The 25410-nt window shown below is 42.1% G+C and overlaps 4 protein-coding genes across 11 annotated transcripts in view; 2 read left to right on the forward strand and 2 right to left on the reverse strand.

The window, feature by feature from the left end:
- Positions 1-178: 178 nt before the first annotated feature.
- Positions 179-6076, reverse strand: LOC139630668 (uncharacterized). 2 transcript variants are annotated; one of them, XM_071494303.1, is made up of 4 exons: positions 5747-6076; positions 4215-4639; positions 3227-3267; positions 179-3131 (listed from the first exon to the last, which is right to left on the reverse strand). In XM_071494303.1, exons 1-4 carry the CDS (start codon positions 5922-5924, stop codon positions 2150-2152), a joined length of 1626 nt encoding a protein of 541 aa, XP_071350404.1. In that variant the 5' UTR covers positions 5925-6076; the 3' UTR covers positions 179-2149. The 2 variants fall into 2 exon arrangements, with proteins under 2 accessions (XP_071350404.1, XP_071350405.1); XM_071494304.1 differs by having other exon boundaries at positions 5665-5801.
- A 1250-nt stretch (positions 6077-7326) lies between these two features.
- Positions 7327-13731, forward strand: phf13 (PHD finger protein 13). The gene is made up of 5 exons (XM_071493242.1): positions 7327-7761; positions 8627-8728; positions 10515-10694; positions 10788-11208; positions 11302-13731. Exons 1-5 carry the CDS (start codon positions 7717-7719, stop codon positions 11532-11534), a joined length of 981 nt encoding a protein of 326 aa, XP_071349343.1. The 5' UTR covers positions 7327-7716; the 3' UTR covers positions 11535-13731.
- Positions 13732-13816: 85 nt separating this feature from the next.
- LOC139630111 (dnaJ homolog subfamily C member 11-like) lies at positions 13817-23397 on the reverse strand. Of its 2 annotated transcripts, none has more exons than XM_071493240.1 (16): positions 22311-23397; positions 20866-20995; positions 20652-20725; positions 20430-20531; positions 20080-20208; positions 19847-19969; positions 19628-19701; positions 19325-19514; positions 19060-19145; positions 18118-18234; positions 17859-18014; positions 17483-17552; positions 17252-17309; positions 16434-16576; positions 16218-16347; positions 13817-16107 (listed from the first exon to the last, which is right to left on the reverse strand). In XM_071493240.1, exons 2-16 carry the CDS (start codon positions 20951-20953, stop codon positions 16082-16084), a joined length of 1566 nt encoding a protein of 521 aa, XP_071349341.1. In that variant the 5' UTR covers positions 20954-20995; positions 22311-23397; the 3' UTR covers positions 13817-16081. The 2 variants fall into 2 exon arrangements, with proteins under 2 accessions (XP_071349341.1, XP_071349340.1); XM_071493239.1 differs by lacking the exon at positions 22311-23397 and adding an exon at positions 21784-21909.
- Positions 21932-25410, forward strand: part of LOC139630109 (calmodulin-binding transcription activator 1-like) — a 54512-nt gene continuing 51033 nt past the window's right edge. For 2 of the 6 annotated variants that reach the window (XM_071493229.1, XM_071493227.1), the window contains exon 1: positions 24140-24295. In XM_071493229.1, coding sequence (XP_071349330.1) covers positions 24271-24295 — 25 coding nt within the window. In that variant the 5' untranslated portion in view covers positions 24140-24270. Of the gene's footprint in view, positions 22046-24136; positions 24296-25410 lie in introns of those variants that run through there. The other 4 variants (XM_071493232.1, XM_071493233.1, XM_071493228.1 and 1 more) reach the window with 4 other exon arrangements.

Below are 25410 nucleotides of genomic sequence, written 5' to 3' on the forward strand. Positions count from 1 at the left end.
GGCTGCAGCTCCGTGACACGGTGAGTCCACGCAGCGCCCTCTGCAGGAGCACAGTGCCCACACTCCCCACACCAACCTTGTGCTGCCTGTAGTTTCACCTTTTCTTTGCTAAAAACTTCCTTTTGCCGCACACAGAGCTTGTACTACATGGTTACAAAACACAGGGAAAAATATAATAAGATAATAATAATAATAAACTTTATTTATATAGCACCTTTCATAAAAATGCAGCTCAAAGGGCTTTACAAGATGTATTAAAGCAAGACGACAGATACTTAAAGACAGGACACATTACAGCAATAAAAATAAAAAAAACAACATCCTGAAAAAATAAAAACAGACCATAGAGAGATAAAACAGATGACACAGGTAGTAAAAACAACAGATAGTTGTAAAAGCAATTTTAAGACATAAAACCATAAAGCAATATAAAAGGAATCTCATATAAAGGTTGAATTAATTAAAAGGAAGACCATAAAAAATACGTTTTGAGCTGCTTCTTGAATATATCAGCAGAGGTTTTTAGTCTAATATGTGGTTGGAGTAACTTTGGTGCGGAAAGCTGCTTCACCCAACTTCTTGCTGTTTATTTGTGGGATGTTTAGTAGACCAATGTGAAGGAACCAAAATGAATGGTTTGGAACTAGGACCAGTATGTTCTCTTGACCATACAACAATAACCATGAAACCTTTTATTACAACAAATAAGGAAACATTTCATATTTTATGGGCTACGCATTGACAAATATATATTCCTTTTGTTTACCAAAAGCTCATTCACAAACAAATGAATTGACTGCTGCATAGAAAGTACTGTCAACAGCAAACACAATAATAGACAAAGATTTCTGAAACACGTCATCAGTTCAATATAATGTTTGTACAACTGACAAACATCATGAAGCATCATGTTGATAAAACAATGATAAGTATGTTTTTTCCAGAGGGATCAGGGTCTACAGGAACCCACCTACAACACTGGGGTTAAGCAAGACACCAGTCGAGTAATTCAAACAAGTGACACAAACCTTAAGTGGTTCAATATAAGAATTTTAATTTCTGAACATTCAAACCTTCCACATAAAATCATGCTCTGATTCAGAACTACAGTAACGCTATCCTTGGATTTAGCATTTGTTGTGCTTTAATAGTCACTTGAAATTTCCCATTCGTGTCAACATTTGAACTTTCAGTAGTTCTGTCCACAGTGAACGGTAACTTGATCGAACAATACCCAAACAGCATGAGAAAGAATACCCTCTGAAACAGTTCAATCTCTCTACATGAAAAATGAATCAGAAACAACTCTAATAGTGTATTAATCATTTAAGTCATTGCATGAGGACAAACTTTCTCTTGCTTCAGCTTCTCTAATATCTATGTTTAAAATATATATGGGATCTCTCTTGCTCTCTCACTGAACAAGGGTAAACAAAAATCAAGTGACTGCTTTCTGGTTAAAATTCTTCACGTTTAAAACCGCTCATCAATGATGTTTGATTATTATTATTGATGGCCATCATCCCAGGCACAGTAGCAATACTGGCGGTGTTGACACGCATGCAAGCCACAGCAGTGAGGCAGCCGCCAAGTGCGTGTCAGGTAAGCGGTGTGACGCTAATTTAAACCACTTTGCCTTTGCTAGCTTGAAACTGGACATGTTCAGTGGGGTGATGGTGTTTGTAGTGCCTGCTTAACTCCCAATAATTTCACGGTTGCTCCTCCACAGCTTCCTTTGGCCTTACAGGTATTACAAATTGCGAGATTTGTGTCTTCTTCACCCCCAGCCAATCACTCCCACAGCAACGACGTAGCTGTGTTCGTGCTGTAGTGTGCATGACGAGAACCATCGTGTGGTACAACAGTGTAAATGTGACCAGCACAGAATTGGATATCTGAGACTGATCGTCCGGTCACTGTCAAAGCCAAAAACCAGTGTTTTATGAGCACCAGTTGATTTGTCAGTGCATCTCTAAAACTTACTCTTGGCTAGACTCCATGGAACTAATAGTAAACGTTAAAGATTTAATAATGTCAGCAGAACATTAGTGGTCAGAAAATATACCACATTCAAGTCGTCTGCAATCTGTTCAAACTCACAACCAACCACATGTAGCGTATGACAGCAGTGCGACAATGCCACAAACACTCAAGCTTTGACACCAGTGTAAAACAGACTTGGGAGGTAGTAACGGAAAAAGAAGTCGTGCAACTTCTTCTTCATAACCTGGATGATAGCATTGTCCCGGTAGATCCGTAGAACCAGGAGGTCTTCTCTGGAGACAACAAACAGATCACACCATGATGTACCTGTCACCATCATCTCTCCTTGGATGTGCCAGTAGTACGAGTGACTCGTCTTCAGTTTCAAGGCTTCGTCCTGGCAGATGAGGAATCTGCAGTTGATGAAGCTTCGGAAACTGACACATTTGACATGAACCAGGCCAAAACTGGGATTTTCTTTGGGGTCATACACCAACCCGTCAGGCAGCGCCCCCAACCACGGAGCATCTGGGTGGACAACCAAGCCACAGGGGGACCAGTTGACACACAGATGCCGACAGTATTCCCGGAGCGCTTCAGTCTTCATTTCCTCTTCTATCTGTGCCGTCTTGCACCTGGGTAATCCATTTCGCATTTTTAATATCAGGCCCTCCGCGTGGCTCTGTCCTGGTTTAAGTTTGCAGATGTCTCTGAAACGGCTGGTCAGGCGCAGTTTCCGCAGCTCCTCAACAGACACCTTGCATCCACGTGTGGAGTGCTCCAGACTGTGTGCTTCCTCCCAGGTTATCTGCAGGACGTTCACATGTTCCTGCTCCTTGACACTGAGGGTAGGAGGAGCCGCAACTGGCACCAGTGTATGATAAGACAGGGGAAGAAGCGGCCGAGGGGGGGCGTCATCATAAGTCATGTAATCCTCACTTGATGGCACAGGGCACTGGTAGGACAGGGGGCAACCTTTAGGGACTTTACCAAAAGCACAGTCCACCAATTCCACGTCTGCTGTCAGGCCCATTTTGGTTATCAGAGGCTTCCGGTCATCTGGAACATCCTTAAAGGCTTCATTGAGCTTTGCCAAAAAGGACTGGCAGTCAGTTGGTGCAGCAATTGAAGATTTGTAGGCCATCATCCTGTATGAAACAGATTAATACTATTAGCTATGCAAGCAAACAGGTAGCACTGCCTCAAAAAAAAATGTAGTCATTCAGAGTCTCCCCATTCTCACCTTGGTAATTCTAGCATGGTTTTCTGCAGGGACTGGTTTGACTTCATGTATTTTGATTCCCACCCAAGAAAAGAAGGAAAAACACATTATTCATGCTTCAACTGTTAAAAACAAACCAGGTGTGCAATGTGAATCAAATATTCTGCACTAGCCCTTAAAGGCATCAAGATGTTTTTCAGCTGTTTTTATTTAATAATTTCCCTGCATATTTCCAGGACGTCCTCTGACCTACAAAGTACTGTATATGCATAAGTCTCATTTGACTGATTAAAAGTTCAGTTCATTTGACTTAAGAAAAGAAGCGTTCAAGAAGAAAACCTCAAGTTAAACTGAATTAAAAGTAAGGTTTGATAGCGCCAGAAGGGGCAAATCTGGATTCCTTGGTTTGAGACAAGCTGATGTAAATTTCAGATATGAAGTCACAGATACTGATTTAACTGTGTGGGTTCAGACTGACCTCTGGAAGTGATTATCTAATTATATACTGTCAATCTGATCCTGTATGATTTACTTTTTCCCGTGGCTGGAGAGCTGCATTAAAAATGTCCATGTTTTCCCCAGACACAGCTGAACACTGAAACTAGCTATATACAAACACTTGGGATGAATAGCAATATTTGCACCAGTGTGATCCTTACATAATTCAGTATTAGTCACTGTATCATTAATTTACAATTTAATTAGCAATTATAATAACAAACTACCACCAATTATGTATTAAAAATGCTCAAGGGAAAATGAAAAAAAGCAAACAACTATTCATATTTCTAAGGTAACTAAAAATCTGCTAGACAAAATGATTAACAATGAATTTATCAAGTATCTGTTGATAATTCATCTGTTGCTGTGTGATGCCGTATTCAGGGTTTTGCTACATTAACATGTTTTTGTCGCCACATTACAAAGCTTCACCAGCCTGTCACAGTCACAGGTAGATTCATCAAATGCTTTACATCTATGGGGCTCTAAGGTATTTTGTCAAGCTTACCCTTGTCTGTGATGTTTTCTGTTTTTGTGGTTCCCAACTTTCACTTGAACTTTCTTCACCTGTGGATATCTGTGCATCTGAGCCCACTGAGGAACTGTCCTTGTGTTCATCATTTGCTTCATTAGCTGTGAGAGTGGCTGAAGAGTTGGGGGTGTAGTCCACCACTTGAATGCGGTAGAGGTCAGTGGTGCAGGGCATGTTTATGTCTTCTTCATCAGGCTCATCTTTCACACAGCCTGGATTAGATGTGATGTCAACTCCCCCCATGTCTTCTTGTTGTTGTGATCCCAAACTTATGTCACATTCAATTTGCTCCTCTTTAGGTTTTTTTGACAGCGGTTCTGAAGTTTCCTGGTCCAACGCAGTATTCAGCTCAGGGGGCTGCTCTCTGACATCTGTGGTTGCTCCAGAGCATTGATTATAATCTGTCATAGGGAAAAAAGAAAAACTTCAGTATTTACTAACTATACATCTTATTTCACCTTGGGTGTAAGGAGTCTGTAGATACAGTACTGGACCCTTAATGCAATATATTTTGTGCACCAGAAAACTAAGTTAGTGGACAGAAGAAAAATAAACTTTCCATATATATAACAGATTATTGTTATTACCGATGTATTGACATATAAGCAGCATTTTAATTTAGTGGATGATCAAAGTAAGGCTAATTTTAACTACTTCATTCTGTGGGGTAGTTCTATGATTTTTGTATGCAACATCTTAGTCTGCAGAGACACTTACATTTTGATGCTCCTATACACATACAAACATATCAAGCAGAAATAAGCAAGTGACGTACAATCACCTCTAAACTATAGTTTGGTACAGTATTTACTGCTGGCGTTACACGATGTGTGGAGTTCAAGATCACAGCACAAAACCTAAACCACAACAAACTACACTTAGCTGGCAGTTCATTAGCCAGAACTAACGCAGTCTAATACAACAGCCCTTCAGTATACTTTACCTTTATGAAGGTTATATTGCTGAGTTTTTGATTAAACCGTGTTAAAGAGGTTTTGATTCCAGTGTATGTTGATTCTGGTCGTGTTGAACTGCATGTTCTGCATGTCTGTTGTTTGGCCTGCCCTCCTCCATTTTAATGGGGTGGACATAAACACTGGAACTCATGTCAACATTATGCAGTTCAACAACACCACAAACTACAGCCTCAAAATGATCAACACCTCTTTCACACAGTCTCAACAAAAGCTGAACATTCAAACTCTCATGATTTATTACAGCACTGTTGTATTAGACTGCATTAGGTTTATACTGACATCTGAGTGTACAGCTGCATTTAGCAGACTGTTGTGGATTCATAACTCACACATAGCTGTTATTCCTCTCAAAATTGTAATGTTAGCACAGCAGAAACAACAGAGGCTAATTTACACTGCTAACTAACTTCACGTTGCTTATGCTTCTCTATGCACCTCAGCAGACTCACTTTCAGGTTGACACGCACACATTAACTTTGCTTTGCTGTGACTCAACAGCTGAGCTTTGTGAGGTAAACTAAAGTGACAGACCTATCCTGTGTAACTTTATCTCGGGGCTGAGCACCATGTGCAGTATGCTCTTCAGGCGTTTGTTTTCCTCATAATACGCCTCCACAATAGTTTCAACTTCCCCGAAGATCTCCACGGCCGCGGTGGTGAAGCGCTCCGTTATAAAACTCCGAAAAGCCTGCAGTCTGGGGTTCGCCATTTTGAGCACGAAGGTTACATTAAAAAAATATATTTAGAGTTTGACTCCCAAACGGTGATTACAGACCCGGGAACAGCCTTGAAAAACCACAACCACCGGAACACGAAGACGTGGACTTCCGGTGTGGAGATGCTTCTTCTTCTGTGGTGTTCAGGCGGCTGACATCAAATTCATTCCGTCCGGAGGTCTGCTGAGTGAACGATGGTGGCACTAAAACAAATGTATTGGTAATAAAATAAAATAAAAACAAGTGCAAACATACTAAAGGAATCGTTCAAACATTTTTCAAATTATGTTCTCACGTTTTTCTCTCTTATATCGACAATGAATCCAACTTCAGACAAGATTTGCAGACATTTTGCAAGTGATATTTTGCAATGATATGAAAAAAAATATCAATTTGTTCACATTTAATAGCAACATATTATACCACAAGCTGGGAAAATAAAAGCATTAAGCTGCCACTCATTTTTAGAATATTTTTTCTAACAAATCTATGTAGAGAAATGTATTATTCTTCATAGCATGTTAAAATTGCGTTTATCAGTGGTTTTATTTTCACATTAGGATTTTATTTTTAATGGGACAAATTCGTGAATAAATTAGCAGAAGGCTCAGGAATAATTGTGTTGACAGGAATAGTGAGACTGAGATGAAGAGTTTAAGAGAACAGTCTGATGCCATGGCTGGATTTACTTGCTTGGGGAGCAAATTAATTGTGGGCATCCTATATACCCCTGCATCCCAGTCCCCTCTGCCCCATATTCTGTTTTACCTAAACAAATTAAATACAAATGTCTTAAGTCATTGGAACCATCAGACTAAGAATATATATTGACGTAATGCCCCTCAGTAAGATAGGGCCTCAAGATCAGTTCATGAAGCAACCATTTTAGTTGATCTTGTAATTTAGTGGTGCATATTCTCTCTCAGCTGCCTGCTTTGCCCGGTTCAAAATCCAGCTTTGCTCAATAGATTCATGAAATTAAATGTCAAATGTCATGAAATGTACAAAAAGAAGCAGTGAGATATGATTGACACGTGCTTACTCAGGACTCAACACTATTCTTAATAGGAAATCATAATATAAGAGACCAACTGCAAAGAAATGAATATATGATCAATGAGATATTTTGCAGAGAAAGTTTCTTGGATAAGTGTTATTTACCTAATTACTTATTTTTATTTTGTTGATGATAACATGTGTTTTTTACTGCCACCCACATGTAAATATCTGTTATGCTTATTGCTATATTAATTGGATATTTGACCTTAGTTACAAATATTTTTTCAGAGCAGTCACATTTATGTCTGGAGGGGGGGGCTGAAACACGCAACACACCAAAGGAGGGCGTTAATGCATCGTTTCGTTGACTGGCTGCCATACACACAAGAAGAGAAGAAGAAGAAGAGGAGAGGAGGGGGGGGGCAAGCAGCTGGTGACAGCCGAAGTGAACCGCTCCCCCAGCAGCAGTCAGTAAACTGGACTAAACGGAGACGGCGGACAGGTCGATGCAAACACAGCAGTAACGCTGACTGTCCAGAGGAGACACGTTGTGATCCGACCGGCTGACGCTCGTTGGTTGTTCCTGGCGTTGGTCCGAGTCACGTTACCGTCGGTGGCAAACTGAGTGAACACTGTTGCTTCGGGTCAGCATCGGTAACGTTAACGCTAGCTGCGGCGTCGGGTGTTAGCTAGGTAACCTCGGTGTTTACTGTGGCATCGAGCAGCCCGCTGCTGGAGCCTGTCACGGTATCGACAAAACGCCAGGTGGTCGGGCGCCTAGTAAAGATGGGTGACATAAACCCATCGACATCTCATGCATTTCAGTCGGAGGTAAGTGTTTTGTGTGATTGTTTTACGGGGAATAGTTTGTAGTGATGGCTAACAACGTTAGCAGACGTCAACTTGCCCGAGGTCTGTCACCACACGGTGTAGTAGCTGCTGATTAGTTAGCGTTAGCTCACTAATGTTAGCAACTGCTGCAGAAATTAGATAAGTTACACACGTTAAGTACTCGGACAAGCTTACATCAAAAGGTCAACTTTCACCGCCGAAAGTTGACATTTTGCGTGTAAAGGAGTCAATATCGTTACTTCAAACGGTACTTTGTAAGAGTGATGTCACGGTTAAAGCTAGCGTTAGCCGACGGTTTCATCGAAAAGAAAACATTCCTTCATTATTGCGGAGCATGCTAACATTGACAATGGCTAACTAAGCTTCATGTTCACAACATCTGCTGTTATTGCCAGCTAATAGTTGGGTAACACTGATGCTTTCTGACTCTTTGATAGTCTGTCATACGAATTCATTTATGGCTTCATAGTTTAGTTTGACAGCTAAACTCCACCGACACTAGCCAGCAGCTAGCCCCTTTAGCGTCACTTATTTGCTGTCTGTTGCTAGCCGACCTAGCTAACATTAGCTGTCGTTTTTAGTTGGTGCTAATCGGTGGGGGTTGGTAGGAAGGTTCTCAGGCGAATCCAGAGAGAAATGTCCATACAGATGATTAAACTTCAGCCCATGTTAGTAAACATGTTATTGTTTCGTTTCTTTCCGTTTGTTTACGTCGCAACGAGCCAACCCAGAGCGTCAGTCTGCAAAGTATCTGTGTGGCGATCAGCTCTCGTTAATATCAACGCCATGTCGGTATGTGTAGGTTTGATGCAGCAGATGTTTCAATGACGTGACTGTGTTTCAGGGTTTCAGTCCGCCATACAGGAGGAGGAGGACAGTAGAGGATTTTAACAAGTTTTGCACTTTTGTCTTGGCCTATGCCGGTTACATCCCATACCCCCAAGAGGTAAGTAATTGAGTCGCGCAGCGCCTGTACAGTCATCCTCACATTAGCACCTGTATTTTTGGGCTCTACTGGCGTAAATCTGATGTGAATGCACTCATTTTAATCAGCTGTGTTACCACCCTTAGGACTGTTTCTCAGTGTTGCATCACGTTCCCGAGTGTGAACAAGCTTAAGTCAAATAAACAGCTGGTAAAGTGAAATAAAACATCTAAAAACAAAATCAAATGAAAACACAGATACAGTGGGTAACAGAATTTAAAAAATCTAACAAGGATAAAAAAAAAAATAAAAAAAAACATTAAAGACTACACTATGTTCTGTGAAATCAAGATGCTTGACAATAAATTAAGGGAAAAAAAGCCCCCTGAGAAAATGAATGGATGGATTTAAAAGAAAGCTAATGTTTAAAAGCAGATATTTATAGACCACATCAATGTACTCTGTAAAGTAAAATCCATAAATCTTGAAATTTGTCATTCAACATATTGGATGTGAGAAGTTGAGTTTTCTTGTGCTCGTTGATTTGCATCTTGTTTGGGAACAGGGAGGGAAATATCCAGACAATGGGCTTATCTTAAACAGATTCTTTTCTCTGTTGTCTCTCTGGCTCCAAGTGTCTGTTTCAGTGTCAACACACCCTCTACTAAGAACTAACCTTAATTTTTCATTTTACACAACAGACTACAGCAGTTAATTCACATGGTGAGAATACTATTTTGTACACTCCTTTTACAGCATTGGATCCAGTCTGTTGTTACACCATTTTTTTCTCTTTCAAACTCCCACAGATAAGACCCTCCAGGTTGGAGGGATGTTCTGGTAAAGTTGTCACACCCTTGATAGCTTCATCAAAATTTGTTGTGTTACTACACTGTGGCAAAACATTACTTAAATAGTACATGCTTCAAAAAAAAAAAAAAAAAAAAATTCAAATTTCCTTTGAAACCAAAAACAGGCATGTGATAATCCTTTTTCCAGTATGAGTAGTTTCTTTTGTCAGAGCTTGTGTTTGACAAATTAACTTCCTTTCCTCACCATCAGCGACAGCGGTTTCTAAATTATGACTCATTTTGTTCTAGTTGTGGTTGTTCCTTCGAAGGTTTTTCTTTCACCATATTGCTCTTCTGTTTTTCTCTAACACGTGCTACATCTGTTTTCATTTCTCCGCCCCCCCTTCCTGTGCATATTTCGTCACATGGTGTAAGGCTGTCTTGTCATCTGTTGACACTGTGTTGTTTATGTTTATGTTCTGTGCCTCAGATCAACCTGCTAACGCTAATATAATATAATTGTAGCCATGTAAGAATGAGAGCTCATAGAGGTCTAAACTGAAATTGAAAAATGTAATAGAAATAATGCAGCCTTACATTCAAGCTTTCATGACAGCACTTTATGAGTTCCTGTACTCTCATTTCTGGTGGCTCTTTGAAATTGATTCATAACACCAGCTGTGTTGCATTGTTACACAAGGGAATTTTTGACACTTCCTGGAGTTTCTCGAGGACACATTCAAACTCATTCAGTTAAAACATAGCAATTACAGTTAGAACCAAAGACACCTAAATCTTACTAGTCTGAAGCTACACCTTACCCACACGTAAACCTCTAAACTAGTACAGTGTGTCATGGTGATGCTTGGTACAGTGGCAATGTGCTGACTGGTAATCAGGAATATCATAGATTGTCGTCATCTTATTGTTATTGTTTGCAAAGAATTGTCATACACAAAGAATTGTCATACACATTTTGGATCTGATCTGATCTACTTGTCCATTTATTGTTACAGGACTCTCCACTGCGCAGTAGTTCTAGCCCCCCAAACAGTACAGGCAGCACAGCTGACAGTGATGGCTGGACCCCAGGACCCCCAGCCTCCTGTCCCCAGCGCCCCCCCAAGGTCCCACAGGACAGGAGCAGGAAACGTCCACAGCCAGGAGCCACGCTGTCCAGTCATACCAAGAAAGATGTGAGTGGAATTGATGTCTCACCACACCTTCACACCTTTTATATGTTCATCTTCATCCCTTTTGACATACATGCCCTTTTTCCTCTTCTGCAGCACACAATCGCTACCCTGCACCCTGAGGACCGCAGGAAAGCTGACAAGCTGAAGAAGAAGAAGAGGAGAAAGGAGAGGGAGCATCAGGCTGGTGAGGAAAGCGAGGCTCAAGAGGCCCACTCATCAGCCCCAGAGCTGCAGTACCCTGTCTCCTTTGGTGGCCAACCGATCAAAGAAGAACCAGAGGATGATATCAGCATTTCCCTCCACCCTCAGCGACTGCCAAGCCCTTCCCCCTGCAAGGAAGAGCCCAAGGAGGAACGTCGACACTGGGATGGTCGAGACCTTGAAGAAGGGGTGGTAAAGGTACAGAAGGTGGAGGGCTTTTCAGGAAACAGAACAGTGTTCCGCCAGGGGAAACAGGTGGTGTTCAGAGACGAAGATGGATCAGGAGAGGATGAGGACATCATGGTAGACTCAGGTGAGGCCTGGTGTCTGTGTGAATATTGCATTGTTACAAGTTTGACAAAATGGCCAAACTTGACTCAGTGGATTCTCTCTCTTGTCTCCTCAGATGACGACTCGTGGGACCTGGTCACATGTTTCTGCATGAAGCCTTTTGCAGGCCGGGCCATGATCGAGTGTAACAAGTGTAACACCTGGATCCACCTGTCGTGCGCTAAGATCCGCAAGAGCCATGTGCCAGAGACATATGTGTGCCAGACCTGCCGAGAAACACACGGAGTCCCAGATGCCCGCCGCTCCCACCGGTCACGCGTAGGCCCACGCAAACACCTGCTAGACTGACCCCAAGCTGAACCGTGAACTCTGACCCCTTCCTCTTTTGCCTCTTCTCCACCTGCTGGACTGACCCTTCCTCAAATTCAGGTCTTGGATCCTTCAATCTCTGTCCCTCATGGTCAGCCATGACCCACATTTTCTATGAACACTTTGGTGGACCTATCCCAAGCCCTTATTCCATTTGAAAACAGTTTGAGTGCTATTTTAGATTTACCGAGGTTTGTTTCTGCTTCCCTACAGACTCTGTGCGTAAGGCAATCACTGAATGGATGTCTGTCTGTAGATGACATTAGCATAGCAGCAAACCGCTACGTTTGGGACTTGGTGTCTCGTGAACACTGGAAACAATTGAACTGCCATATAGAGAGAATACCCTCACAACTGCCACCCACTATGGTGCATGCTGGGACTTGTGGGAAAGACTGTTTGCACTTTTTCACTTTTTTCTTAGTTTTAAAACCCTCTGACCTTTCTGTTATAGGGACAGATATGTCTTTCTGATTAAACTGGATTTGATTTCTCAAAGATGCCTCTATTAATGTTACATAATTAACCATTTAATGAGAAAATAAGTTAAGCCTTGTGTTAATTGCTTCAGATGGTGCTATAGTATTAAGATGAGGTATAATCCAATAGAACAAAGATGTAGGATAAGAGACTAGAGTCTGCATCTGCTTCATCTGCTTCTTGATCTGTTGTGTTATCTAAGACACAGTGAAAGAATATCATTGAGGCTTTAAGCCCATACAACTGAAACAAGCGCTTGTCCCTCTCCCTTCCACTTCACAAGCTGTCTTCCAGCCTCGGCTACTCGTCTAAATCAAGATGTTACTTGGCCACACATGGAGCTTTCATATGCTATGTTTCTCAAAAATGTTCAAATAGGGTTCTTATTATTTCACCAGAAGTTCTTTCACAATAAAGCATTTGTTATTTTACAGTAAAAAAAAAAACAAAACAAAACAGGTATTTGACAAGATTCAGATACCATGACTTAACATGTTGCCTTTGATCAGCATGATTTTTGCTGCATTTTATGACAAGGTTAAAAAGTTGTATTGTTCATACTTTTATTTTGCAAACTGTTATTTAAAGTTTCCTTAGTTTTTGTCCGTTTCATGCTCAAGACAAAGTTTTCAGAAACAAATATATTTATAGAAGGGAACTCCTGTGGCCGTCCTGCTAAAGCATCAACAGAAAAAAAAGTTATCTTAACTGGAAGCGTTAGAGAGATTCACTCACGAGTCCAGTTGAAATTATGCATGTGAGTGTGTGTTTGTTTGAATGGTAAACACTGTGTGAGGGTGTTGCATGAGCTGCTATCAGTTGTCTCAACCAAGCGCCATGATTTTTTTGGTTTTTGTACAATGGAGAAATGGATATCTGCAAAGTACTGTGGGCAGGGTTGGTTTGTTTTGTTTGTCTCTGAAGGGTCAGATCAGAAGAACAGATCTCAGTCTCTTATCACCTCTCACTAACGTTTTCACAGCAGTATTCAGTTACTTCCATATGCAGCAGGTTTATTGGGGAAAAAAAATCCCTTTCTTTTTAGGACACTTTTTCTTAAACCTTACTGCAATTTGGAGGGAAGAAAGATTTTAAGCTTTGTTATTCATGTGCCATCTGCTGTTGGGCCTGTCTGTGTAGGCTACATGTCGTTTCTGATTATACAAAAGCCATACTGTAGAGTGACAGATTTTAGACTCAGAACCTTGGATATTAGTCCAGGATGGGGTTTTACAATGCAGAATCAATGACTTGACCAGGGAACGACTAACACACACACACACACACAATGAATGTTTGGTTTGTAAAGAACACAAGACTTTCTGAGAGTGTTAAGTGGTTAAGCTCATCTCTGCACTCTTTGTGTTCTGCTATTCCCAAATGTTGGCTAACTCAGCAATCCCCCAGGTCGTGATGTTTTTAAGACGTTTTAGACCTAAAATCATTTTCTGTTTCTCAGGACGTTAATGTCTTGAAGAGAACCTGAAGACACTTTCAGGCACAAATTCCTAACGTTAATCTGCATCTTAAAGACATCAGTGTAATTAATGTTAACAATGCTCATTGTGATACAGCTCGTGTATTCTGATCCTGGGTTGTCCTATCCCCTTATTGAGAAAGCGTTGTCTGTACTGTGGTGCAAACTGTTTCTGTGAAACTATTGTAAACTATTGTAAATAAAGAGTTACCATTTTAACTTGTTGCTGTTTGTCTTTTATAATATCACAATGCATTTTTTATGGGTTCATCCTTGTATAACGCTCTTGGAATTAAACGCCACATCAGTTTTGTTCATATTTATTGTAGTCTTTACACAACAGAGAACACAGTTTCCTCAACCATTCAGTACGTTTATGTAATGCGGGTAATGTGGATGATGGGTTGAATGTAACAGCAGGGAGCAGTCTTTCTGCTGGCCTCATGGTGGCACTAGAGCAGAGATGACCAGCTGGCCTGTCAAAAATACTTTACAGCACACTTAAAACTAAAGAGAGGAGACAAATACTACAAACAGAATCAGTGCAAAATGGCTGCTGTTATCGTGACCCCAAGCCCAAGACCGCTATCTCACTGTAGAGACATGCAGCGACAGACGTCCGTCTAACTTACCACTGATGGCAAAATCATAAACAATTAGAGGAAGACGCCATGTAAAGTCAAAATGATCAATCACTATTTCTTAGATGCACCCTATGGCATTCAGTATAAAGTGTAGAGCTACTATTAGTGGCTTCAGCACCACTTTCAGGTCAACTAGCCTGAAATTTTAGCTTTAAATACTGTACATTTGTGCAAAATGTTACTTTCGTATTTTGTAAAATACCATTTTATCCTACAGTACTGTGCTCAGGGATTCTCTGTGTTTCATTACAGGACAGAATGACAAATAAATGACTTACTGAGTATAAGGATTCAACTTTGAGACTACTGTCCTACAACACCTATATCTCAACAGAAAGTGCATCATAAGATATTAGATTTCCCCATGTCAGCCTCACCACAATGATCAAAAGATAGCTCAGAAAAACTGTGAGTCATTGAGCGTAGATTACCACTTAAGTGAAAGAAATTAAAATGCTGGCAGAAAAATATAGTTTTAGCATCTTATACAATGCTTTGTATAAGAAATGATATAACATTAAAGATAAATTTTTAAATTAAAAAAAAAATTGACGGAGAACAGTATTGAATTAAAGGATATGGCACGGGAATGGTGTACACACTAAACCTGGCTTCTCACACCAAATTCATGTAACCATGTAAATGTGCCAGAATCAATCAAATACTTTCCGTGTGGCTCAGGTCAGCTTCAGTAGCAAGTTATTGTGTGTCATGGTGACAGCTTCAGCAGCAAACACAACCTACATGAGGGAAAAAATGTTGATCCACACCCTCTACTGGTCGCATCCCTACTAGAAAAAGATTCTTCATTCATATCTCCATTTTTGAAAAAAATGTTTTAAAATCCATTCCAGTACTTACTGTTATCACTGCCAGATATACACCAGTGATGTACAAACTATAGCCTTCACTGTATGAAAAAAAAATAAAAAATCATAGTAAAAAATACAGTTTTGGCTGCATCTGCACAGAGATAATCAATAAACTCGGATGCAAACTGAATCCATATGGAATTTCTGCTTTTAAATTGCAGTCTAGCCTGAGATGTAAAATAAAATCTGTATAGAGAATCCAAGCCTGCCTCTCACTGGTTGGAACGAGACCATCGGTGAGCGTCGCTTTCGCTTTTCTTCTCTGTGCTATCCCTTCCCCTACCTCCAAATTCAAACTCTCAAGGATATACGTTTTGAGCACCAGTTTGCACCTGCTGACTGACACCCCAATGAGCAGCAGACATGCCAATGAAAGGCATGATAAATTAGAATGAGATGTTTTCAACAAGGAAACAAAAACATGAGTTACACAATGAGTCCTTAGTCCTGGGCAGCCTCAGGGTCACAGACATGAGACATGATCCTGCATAGTGTTACTCTAAACATTTGTACGAGTTAGTGAAATCTCTGGTATGTCATAACATTATTAGATTCAAAACTACCAGGGTCATACACATACAAAGACTAAAGACTACAATGGTAAGGGGTAAAATTACAGCACAGCTCATTTGTATACACTTGATGTAACAAATGTCAAGAAACTTTTTTCACCTGTGCACGTTTAGCTCATCGTTGAAGGGAATGTTCACTACGTCCGCAGTGACTACGAGTCCCTCTGTAGTGCATATATAAAACTATGTAGGGCCATTGTCTGATGTCCTGCAACAGGCAGATATTTGAGCAGCCCTGTCAGGTGTAGCCGACAAGAGACTCAAAAAAACTCCTGTATTTGCTGAACCTGGGAGATGGCCCACAGGAAAGGGAGGAGTGGAGGAAGTCAATAAACTGATTCACTAATACCACGACAGAAGAGGACTGGAGGAAAGAAACTGACTTATTTTTGATGCGTCCTCTCCATTCATGGGTTCTTCTGTGTACACAAAGTCTGCTTTATCTGCATTTGCCTTCTGGTACTTCAACAGCAGTGAGCTTCTAGGACTCTGTCTCAATTCTGTGAGCTGAAAAGACAAAAAAATAATTTCAACATGGATGCATGCATACAAGCTTTAGCCCTGTTGTAATAAATGTGCAGCTACAAGATAATAATACTGGGTGGCTGCATACTAACATTGCTTGGGTATCCGTAGAGCCTCAGTGTCTGCAGAGATGACTTGGTGCATCACACCTCTGAACTGGTACAGTAATTTAAGACTCTTCTCCTCTCCTACACAAGGGTCATAGAATCCCGGCAACCCAGCCTGCACACAGAGAAACCATTCATGTGCAATACAGTCAGATTTAAAAACATGCAGTCATAACAACTCTGACATGTGAACACACACACCTTCGAGGCCTCTGTGAGGATGAGTTTGGAGTCTTTGACCAGGCACTGCAGAGGCACAGTGACGTCGATGACCTTTGCTTTCTCCTGCTTCTGGCTGGTGTCGGACACAAACTTTCCATACCAGGCGTTCAGGACGATCAGACCTAGACAGCGATAAACGGTGGGAGTGTTTTCATCCAAGTTTAAAAAGTAAAGATACGCAGGGATATTGTAGTGAATACAGAATATTTACATGTGTAAATCCCTCCTACAACATGCAAATACATGCGATGACAGTCCTGCTACTATGTTAGCTTGATATCAATAATATGTATCAATGTGTACGCATACTCATTACACAGAGCATCCAGAGGGTGCCGTGTACACATCCCACAGAGTGGCTCTACAAATAATCACATGCTCTTTCTACATAAATATAACAGAAAATCCATTAGCACACTGACATCACTGTTTGGATTTATTTGAGTGTGCACTCTGGTGCTCCGTGCGCAGATTTACAAGCTCCACCTATGTAAACACCACAGCATGGAGATGGGCTACATCATCATCTCTTGCTTCATAGCAGGAGATGATGGAAGTCAGACTTAGCTAAAGAGACTCCTGGAGCTACAGTATATTATACCGTAGACAGCAACCATGAGAAATGCGTTTGAATTACGCATTTGGATTTTTACCAAGTTCTGACTGCCTGCAAATTAAAAAGATTCTCAGTTTCTCACCCTGGTGTAATGTCTGTGAGTATATGTGTATGCGAGAGTGTGTGTGTGTGTGTGTGTGTGTGTGTGTGTGCGTGCGCGTGTGTGTGTGTCTTCCCTCACCCATCTTGGATTCTTCTGCTTCTATGATTCTCCTCACAGACTCCTGCATCAGCAGAACCTGCAGCGGAGCCAAGGGAGAAAGAGGAGGAGGAGGAGAGCGAAACAGAATAGGATAGAGGAGGAGAGAGGTTTCAGACGAGATGAGGAGAGCTGAACCTAGAAACAATGATCAATGATCCCCCACACACAATGAGTAACGGTGTGTTTGCATGTGAGTGTGCGAGCGCTCACGGCAGACTCTGCCTCCTGCTTCTTCTTGGCGATGTCTGTGGCGGAGCTCTTCCTCTGCAGCTCCAGCTCTCTGAGAAGCACAGAGACAGACAAAGCAGACATCAACAATCACCCGCTGGGATTCACTGTGGAGGCATGAAAGAAACCCCTCTAGTATTAATGACACCCACAACTGAAAAGCTGTTTTTCTGCCTACATCAAGGGTGTGGAGTTGCCTTCAGCCGAGGGACAGTTTCATGATCTTACTATTTATTATGTGTACACACAAATTACATTAAAAGGCAAAACTCAGCCTAAACAGTGATGATCTTTTAATCAGAAATGAGAACTAGCCCAATACTAAGAGGTACGACACTGACTGAGAAGAGGTACTGACTCCTGTTTCTGCGCTTGTGTATATGGGATGATGATCAGTCTGTGGACGGCCATGTAGACCAGCAGGGGTCCCACAGTGGCATAGAAGACAGCACTGGGCAGCAGCTGATCTGTCAGGTGGACTGGAAACAGGTACGTTTGACTGGCACGTGCCAACCTGCATGGAAGCAACAGCACAAACATGCATGCACATTAGCTTATCATGCAGTGGGATTAAGGACCCACAGAAGAATGAGGTCATATTCTGAGTTGGCCAGTACTTGATCTTCAGTGTGACTCCCTGTGGGACGCCGATGCTGACGGTGGCTGACAGGACACTGTGTCGGCTGATCTTCCTCTCTGCTCCATATTCCACCACAGTGCCAAACCAGCCTGTCCTGGAAAGGGAGGGATACAGAAATGTTGGAGAGATGGAGCTAGAAAACCCACTGAAGACAACGCCATTGGCAGAATGAGACAAAATAAATATAACAGCCAGCACAGCTGAATTACAATTGCTTGGGATCAAATGTGTGTGTCCAATTTTATTTTAGCAAATTATATATTTTCTTTCTTTTATTGTTTAATTGCCCTTTAAATTAATTTCCGTATATATGAGCATTTTATTACTTTTATAGTGTGTTTACTGGCTTTATATTTTTCTACTATGTGTCTAATTGTTTACTGCTTTTTACCCCCCGCAGCTCTTTTAATGCTGTTCCTGTCATTGTCTTTTATTTTCCTGCCTCTGGGAAGCTCTCTGTGTTTTTTGCTTGAAGAGCCCAAAGTCAATGAAATTAGGATTTTCAAGTCATTAAATGGTTTACATAGGTTGTTTGATATGTTCTTGTGTTTTATTCACCAATGACCACAACTCTACATAACTAGGAACTGAAAAGACATATATAATGAAAGGAAAATTAAATATATGATATAAGCATATATATATATATGTATATATATATATATATATATATATATATATATATATATATATATATATATATATAATTGCAAAAACAAGATTTTCAGCTGGTGTTCAGTTTCTTTTCAAAATGCACTGATATGGAAGCTACATCAGTTAATCGGCAGGATGTATTTTTGTGCATTGTTATAGTTTTGCTCATTATTGCTGCCTTTTTCTCCTTTAACTAGCTGGTTTAATTTAAACCAGTTGGTTTAAAGGATACTTAAGTGCTTAGACACAACATGAGCAGACATACTTGACAGAGCCTTTAACTTTAGTCTGGTCTTCATCCTGGAACTTGTACTGGTAGCTCATCATCAGGTAGGAGTGAGGCACACCCAGCTGGAAGAAGGTGGGGTTAAGAGGTCAGAAGAAGCATAAATAGAGTGGAAAATAGTTAACCACGTGTTTCAGTACAGCAAGTTTCAGTTATAGTACAAACCTCATTCATCATAATGACTGCAAGTGTCCGTGTCCATACATTCCTACCAATATTTGCTGGTGAACGTGTCTGTGTGTACCTGTAGAGCTAGAGTGAAATGGCTGCTCTTTGTATCTCGGACCAGGCTGGTAGTCATGGCGCTACTGGGCCCCCAGCGCCACTGAAGGTAACCCATGGTGTTTTGGTCCAGGTGGCGTGCAGTCATCAGAGAACAGTTGGGTCGCAGACCACGAGGAGAGAATTGCAAACCGCATTGTGCTGTCAAGAAACTGGACAGAGAAATGACAGAGAGTAGCTCAAAAAGGGACTAAATTAAAGAGAGAGAAAGCTGTTCTTATTTTGTATGTGCTGTTGTTCCTCATGTCAAACAGTTGGGCCTTACCACCGAGGAGTGACATTGCGAAACACCTTCAATCCAATGAGCGGTCCCAGTATGTCTCCTGCACCGAACTCCACCTGCAGAGACAAATGCACACAAACGATGATTACACCCCATTCTAGCATTTCACATAAAGCCTTTTTAAACGGCCTCTTCAAAAAATGCATCTGCACATTGTAATTTACATTTCTGCTTTATATTTTGCATGTACTATGTGTGTACCTCTCCCCAGCCCTTGGCTGAAGTAACCCTTCGTACAGTCATGTTAATGTTTCCTCCTCCGTTCCCATTGTGTGTAGAGAGTGAACCAGAAAGCACTGCTGTGTCAGAGTTTGTCAAAGGAGCCTGAAGAGACACGAAAAAATTGGCACCTGATAAAACACATAATACGAGAGTGATCCTGGCCCAGGTAGCTGCGTGGAAGGTAAAAGCAGAGTGAGTGTGTTTTGTTATACCTCTATGGACTGGGAAATGTGCATCTTGTTTATTTCAATATGAGGAAAGCCTCCTCCTGGCATCTCTTCAAAATCCTCATCATAGCGATCAAATAGGTCCGTTGCATCCACACCAACACTGATGGTGCCCTGAATAATGAGGGTATGGAGGAGAGAGATTGACAGAATTAATTAACAAAGAAGGAAGAAGCTGAGGGACATAATGAAATGAATGTGGAAACCATCCACAGTCAAAATTAAGTTGCGATGTATAAAATACTATCTGCATAACAGTAGTGGCCTGCACAAGAAATACAGCAAAAATATTGAAGCTGACAGAGAATATGTGATATAGACGGGACTGACAAAACCTTGGGGTTAGTTCTTTGCTGCAGTCTCCTCTCCTCTCTTTCTCTCTGCAGCCTCTCGTACTCCTCTCGAATTTCTGCTGGAGTTCTCTTCCTCTCCACCACCTACACAGCATCATTACCGTAAGATATTGGTAATGAAGATGCATTAATATTGTATGTATAATGAGGCGGCAAAACCATTCAACTGTGCAATATAAAGGTTACATTAAACAGAATACACACCTCCCAGCCTTCCACCTCCAGCCCTTTCTTCCCAAAGATGTCATAGATGGCTCTGGAGTGAGCATCACTCAGCACTGAAAGGAGAGAGAAAAGCCACAGTTCACTTTATGTAGCAGTATTGTGTTTTTTTCCTGGCTGTTTACTTTAAGCTGTTTTTTTTTTTTTTTCTCAAGTTGAATGGCGATAAAATAAAAACTGTTTAAAATCCATTTACCTTCATATGCCTGGTGCACCTGGTTGAAAAGCTGCTCAGCTTGTCTTTTCAACTCTGGATCTCGATGTTTGTCCGGATGGTAGAGCATACATAGCCTCCGATATGATGCCTTCAGCTCCTCCAATGTAGCCTGTTATTAGAGAGAGGACAGGTTTCTCTGTTGAATAGGACTGCCACTAGCAATTACCTTCATTGCTGATTAATCAGCCATATACTTTGGTTATTAATTAACTGATTGCGTGGTTTGTAAAATGTAAGAAAAGCTGGGGTCTTCAAATTTCTTGGTTGTGTTCAAACAACAGACTAGTCATAGAATTAATGCAGGAAGTCTTCACATGAGAGGATTGAGAGGCTGGAACTAGTACTTTTGCATTTTTAAAAAATGTTATTTAATTGTTTGTCAAAATTGTTGCAGATTAATTTTCACTTAGTTGATTAGTCATTTCAGTCCTAGTCCTGAGTGATGACACAACACGGGTGCATTTAAGTATCCAATTTGGGGAAATTGAAAAACAGCCACCAGTCCGCTTACATTCAACCTTTCTGTTCGGCTGCAGTGTCTGCTTCAGTAATAACCAAATGCTACCAAAGGTTTTGCAGATAAACGCCGAAGTGTAAGTTATTGCCAGGCCTCCTTATTAGTCGCACAGTGCTTATCGATGCAGATATCGTATCTACGCTACATGCATTTTAAAGTACATGCGCTGTGTTATATAAAATACATGTTTAAATAGCTTTCATGTCCATGTCTCTGCAGCCGGTCTCAGCCTCCATGGATGATGGTGCTGATGGAGAAGACCGCTATTCAATCCAACGTTGATGCACAGATTGCACCTTACTTTCTCCGGTCCACCTGACAATCACGGCCAAAAGACCGTCGTCGTCGGGCTTTGCGGTAAAACACAGAAAGAACTGTACCTCTTTCCTGACGTTGAGTAGAGAGTAATAGTCCTGGTTATTTAACTCAAAATCATCATCTACGGACGCCGCCATGTTCGCGTTTGGTCCGGTCCCGCCCACCGCTGCGGTGTTCTGCAAGCTCATTGGTCAGCCGTGCAAGGACCGGAAGTTGTCCTATCGCCCCCTGCTGGTTGTGTCTGAGTTTGAGCTCAGTGCTAAAAAGATTTCACACCTCCAGGCAAGAGGAGAGACCACCGTGAGGAAAGTTTCTTCTCAAAAGGTACTGTATTTGTCAGTGTGTAAAAACAGTCCGTCACCGTCCTTTTCCTTTCCTGTCTTTCTCCGCTGAAACAGTCAGTAAGTGGGCTAACGCGTCGTCTAGGGGCTAACGCCGCTCATTAACACCCCTGTCAAACCTCTGGGCTCAGCGGAAAAATACATGACTTTTAATTACAACAAAGCAAGTGTTAACAATGCTAGATATACTAACATCATAAACAAGGTATAACGACAGCGTCGCTTCGCTGTCTACCTGTCTATCTCACCTGGTGTGTTTATAGCAACTTGTAAACAATTAACAGATCTATGCTTTATGAATGATTGTCGCCCCCGCGTTTCCGCACTGTGGACACTTCCTGCTCTCTGGACCCAGGTTGCTCTCTGGTTATTTGAATACACATAAACTGGTTCAGGAATATGGAGCATGTCAATGTAAATGAGGATGTTTGTTTTTAAAACACAGGGCCCATCTTTAGGTCAGGTCAGACAGGAAAATCATTATTTAATTGCCACCCGTTGATCCTATGGCTTTTTTTATTTATTTATTTATTTATTTGGACTGTTGGTGGTTGGGGTCTGCATGGGGCTATTGCCCAGTTGGCCCAGTTGGTAGTTGCTTCCTCTCTTCATTCTCTGCTGCTCTTCGGCTACCAGTAAATTTTCACTTTCATTTTGCTTATTACAACTGTTGGAGTGGTGGAAGAAGTTACTCGCCTCTGTATTTCAAAGCAGCAATACCACAATGTTTAAATACCCAGGCATTGTAAGGCAATTAGCATTGTATTTTAATATATATATTTTTTTAGTATTCAAGTTATTTTAGTAGCCTATTGTATGTGAAAACACCACTATTCAAAATAAGAGTTTAGTAATATATATTTATGTTCGTATATGTCAGTTTTAATAGAAACGTTGTATCTGTCAGCCTTTAGTCTGTGCTTCAGTTCAAGGCTACAGATTTGTCGTTTATAAGCTGTTTTGTTCCAACAACACAACAACAGACGGTTTTGGAGGTTTAAATGAAACCGATCTTGTTTCCGGCTCCACGGTTTATATATGTTCCTCATTGTCATGCATCCCGCCTGAACTCAGTCGATGCCGAGAGCCCTGTGTGCCTCTGCACGCAGGGCCACGCACAGCATGCGTGGCCGAGGACGAACCATTCAAGACCTCTGTTTTCCGCGGAGTGGGCTCTGTCAAACACCAGGCTTTGGTGCAAAAGGAGGTGTTCTGCCCCGGGGCACAGGATGACAGTGTGGGCTTGAGACAAGAACGCAATGGTCCCGGTGAAGCGTCGCTGTTCAGATGGGACGGCGGAGTGTGAAGCAGCAGCATTATGAACATCCCGTCAGGGAGAGCACAGGCTCGTGGTAACTTCACCTGACGGAGATGCAACGACTTCCTGTCGGAGTCAAAATGGGCAACAACAAGAGGGGGGGGGGGGGACGACGACATATTTTTCATTGTATCCCGTGAATTTGCACCCGACCCGTCACCACTTCGGCCCGTGCAGGCGCGCGTGGAGCTGTCCTTTCAGCACCGCGAGCGACTGACAGCACCCGCCAGCCCACGCGCGTCTAAAAAGTCTCTTTCAGGCAGTTTATTTTCATTTAAATTCAGGAGGGGGGGGTGGGGGGGTCATAATTTATGGCGAGACGCGACCTTACGTGGAAGGTTTTCAACAGCAAACTGGTGCGTGTGAGGAAATGAGCGCCCACGCAACTTTGTATATACATCACACACACACACATATATATATATATATGTGTGTGTGTGTGTGAGAGAGAGATGATGATGATGATGATGATGATGATGATGCTGTGGGAGGCTGTCAAGGTGTCCTCGAGTACAGACGTCGTTCAGTGACGCGAGAGAGAGGGAGAGTGCGCGCGGACGTGTGCGGGGGGGGGGGGGGGAGGCGGGGCCACGCGCGCAGACGGAGGGATGGAGAGTTCCGCGAGTCGCCATCACGGGTCCCCGCTGTCAATCATCCTCGTCTGGACCAATGGCGGCGCCGGAGCCGGCAGGCTCGTCCCCCCCCACCCCCTTCCTCTCAGCCCCGCCCCCCTCCTTGAGCTGTCCTCCCTGTGCACGCGCGTGGCACCCCCTCCCCACCACCACCTCCACCACCACCACCACCACCTCCACCACCACTAGGTCGAGTCGAGGAGGAGGAGGAGGAGGAAGAGGAGGAGGAGGAGGGATGAGGCGCGCGGTGGAGGGGAAATGGCTGCCGAAAACAAGCCGGAAGGTAAGAGAGAAATAACGGCTTTTATTTGAGGCGGCAGGGTCCCGCTGCTCGCGCGGCAGACGAGGCGATGAAGGGATGGAGGCATAGAGGAGGAGAGAGATAACAGCGGGGCTTTCCCTTTCGTCTAGCCCGTCCCGAAAACACGGACGCTGGTGCTGAACCAGCGACTGTGTGGAGCACGGTTAACCGACAGCCAATAAATAACGGGAGGAGAGTTGTCCTCGGTGGGCTGCGAGTGAGGCGGGATAGGGTAGTTTTTCACCGTCCGGTGTTTGCCGGCGTCTCCCCTGAGTAGCTGGTTTATGAGTGCTTTTTAAGCGTTTAGCATAAAAGGGATGGGATGAGAGAGGATGAGAGTGGTTCACGCTGAAGGAATTCAGATGCTTTCTGTGCGTGTGTGTGTGTGTGTGTGTGTGTGTGTGTGTGTGTTCATCTGTCTCTGTATTTCTCTGTAAGCATAAAATAGACCACTGAATCCTTTCCTGACAGCCTCCCTGAAACCTCCCATTCCAGCTGTGTATTTATTTAGTCACAATTCCAGTGTTGGTCTGTGTGTGTTTATATGCCTGTGTGTGTGTGTGTTTATGTTTGTGTTCATTTGGTGTTGAGCTTATGGTTGCTAAGGCAGTGAAGGTGAGAATCTGGCTGCATTTAGGTTGGGGGGGGGTATATGTGTGTCAGTTTTAGGTCATATCACGTATTAATCTAGTTTCAATTTTTACACCTTCAACTAAACTCTTTGGGTCATTATCGTCACACACAGCCACCATTTCATTCAGATTGTTATTCATTCATTCATGAATTATTTACAGGATGACCATCACCATGGTAATATTATCTCTAGCTCAACTCATGGGTTAATGAAGGCTTTAGTCCTTAGTGTGTTTGATGTTTGTTTATAAACATCCCCTGGTTGTTAGTCTGTTTTAAGTATCACTTTCATATTCCTGTCTCTTTAAAGTATTACTCATGTCACAGAGGGTGAAAGACGCCCGTCAAGCAAATAAATATAACAGCTAAACATATTGTTTTGGATGAAACAGAGTTCCGTAACAAATTAAAAGCTAAAATAACATATAGTACTGAATTTTTGCCATGGACATTAGCGTTATTGT

Source organism: Trachinotus anak, unplaced genomic scaffold (genome assembly GCF_046630095.1).
Source record: "Trachinotus anak isolate AG129_WGS33_773 ecotype Australia unplaced genomic scaffold, CSIRO_AGI_Tana_v1 ptg000013l, whole genome shotgun sequence".
Taxonomy (NCBI): Eukaryota; Metazoa; Chordata; class Actinopteri; order Carangiformes; family Carangidae; genus Trachinotus; species Trachinotus anak.

What these genes read in the sequence shown, in the direction of transcription:
- LOC139630668 (XM_071494303.1), bottom strand. Translation starts at nt 5,924, where the DNA reads ATGGCGAACCCCAGACTGCAGGCTTTTCGGAGTTTTATAACGGAGCGC. An exon ending in AGAAAACATCACAGACAAGG is followed by an intron (nt 3,268 to 4,214) that starts GTAAGCTTGACA and finishes AAATACATGAAG; the next exon opens with TCAAACCAGTCCCTGCAGAA. An exon ending in ACCATGCTAGAATTACCAAG is followed by an intron (nt 3,132 to 3,226) that starts GTGAGAATGGGG and finishes TGTTTCATACAG; the next exon opens with GATGATGGCCTACAAATCTT.
- LOC139630111 (XM_071493239.1), bottom strand. Translation starts at nt 21,909, where the DNA reads ATGAGCTTGCAGAACACCGCAGCGGTGGGCGGGACCGGACCAAACGCG. An exon ending in ACACAAGCGCAGAAACAGGA is followed by an intron (nt 17,553 to 17,858) that starts GTCAGTACCTCT and finishes TGTGCTTCTCAG; the next exon opens with AGAGCTGGAGCTGCAGAGGA. An exon ending in AGCAGGAGGCAGAGTCTGCC is followed by an intron (nt 17,310 to 17,482) that starts GTGAGCGCTCGC and finishes GCTCCGCTGCAG; the next exon opens with GTTCTGCTGATGCAGGAGTC.
- phf13 (XM_071493242.1), top strand. Translation starts at nt 7,717, where the DNA reads ATGGGTGACATAAACCCATCGACATCTCATGCATTTCAGTCGGAG. An exon ending in CTCATGCATTTCAGTCGGAG is followed by an intron (nt 7,762 to 8,626) that starts GTAAGTGTTTTG and finishes ACTGTGTTTCAG; the next exon opens with GGTTTCAGTCCGCCATACAG. An exon ending in CCAGTCATACCAAGAAAGAT is followed by an intron (nt 10,695 to 10,787) that starts GTGAGTGGAATT and finishes CCTCTTCTGCAG; the next exon opens with CACACAATCGCTACCCTGCA.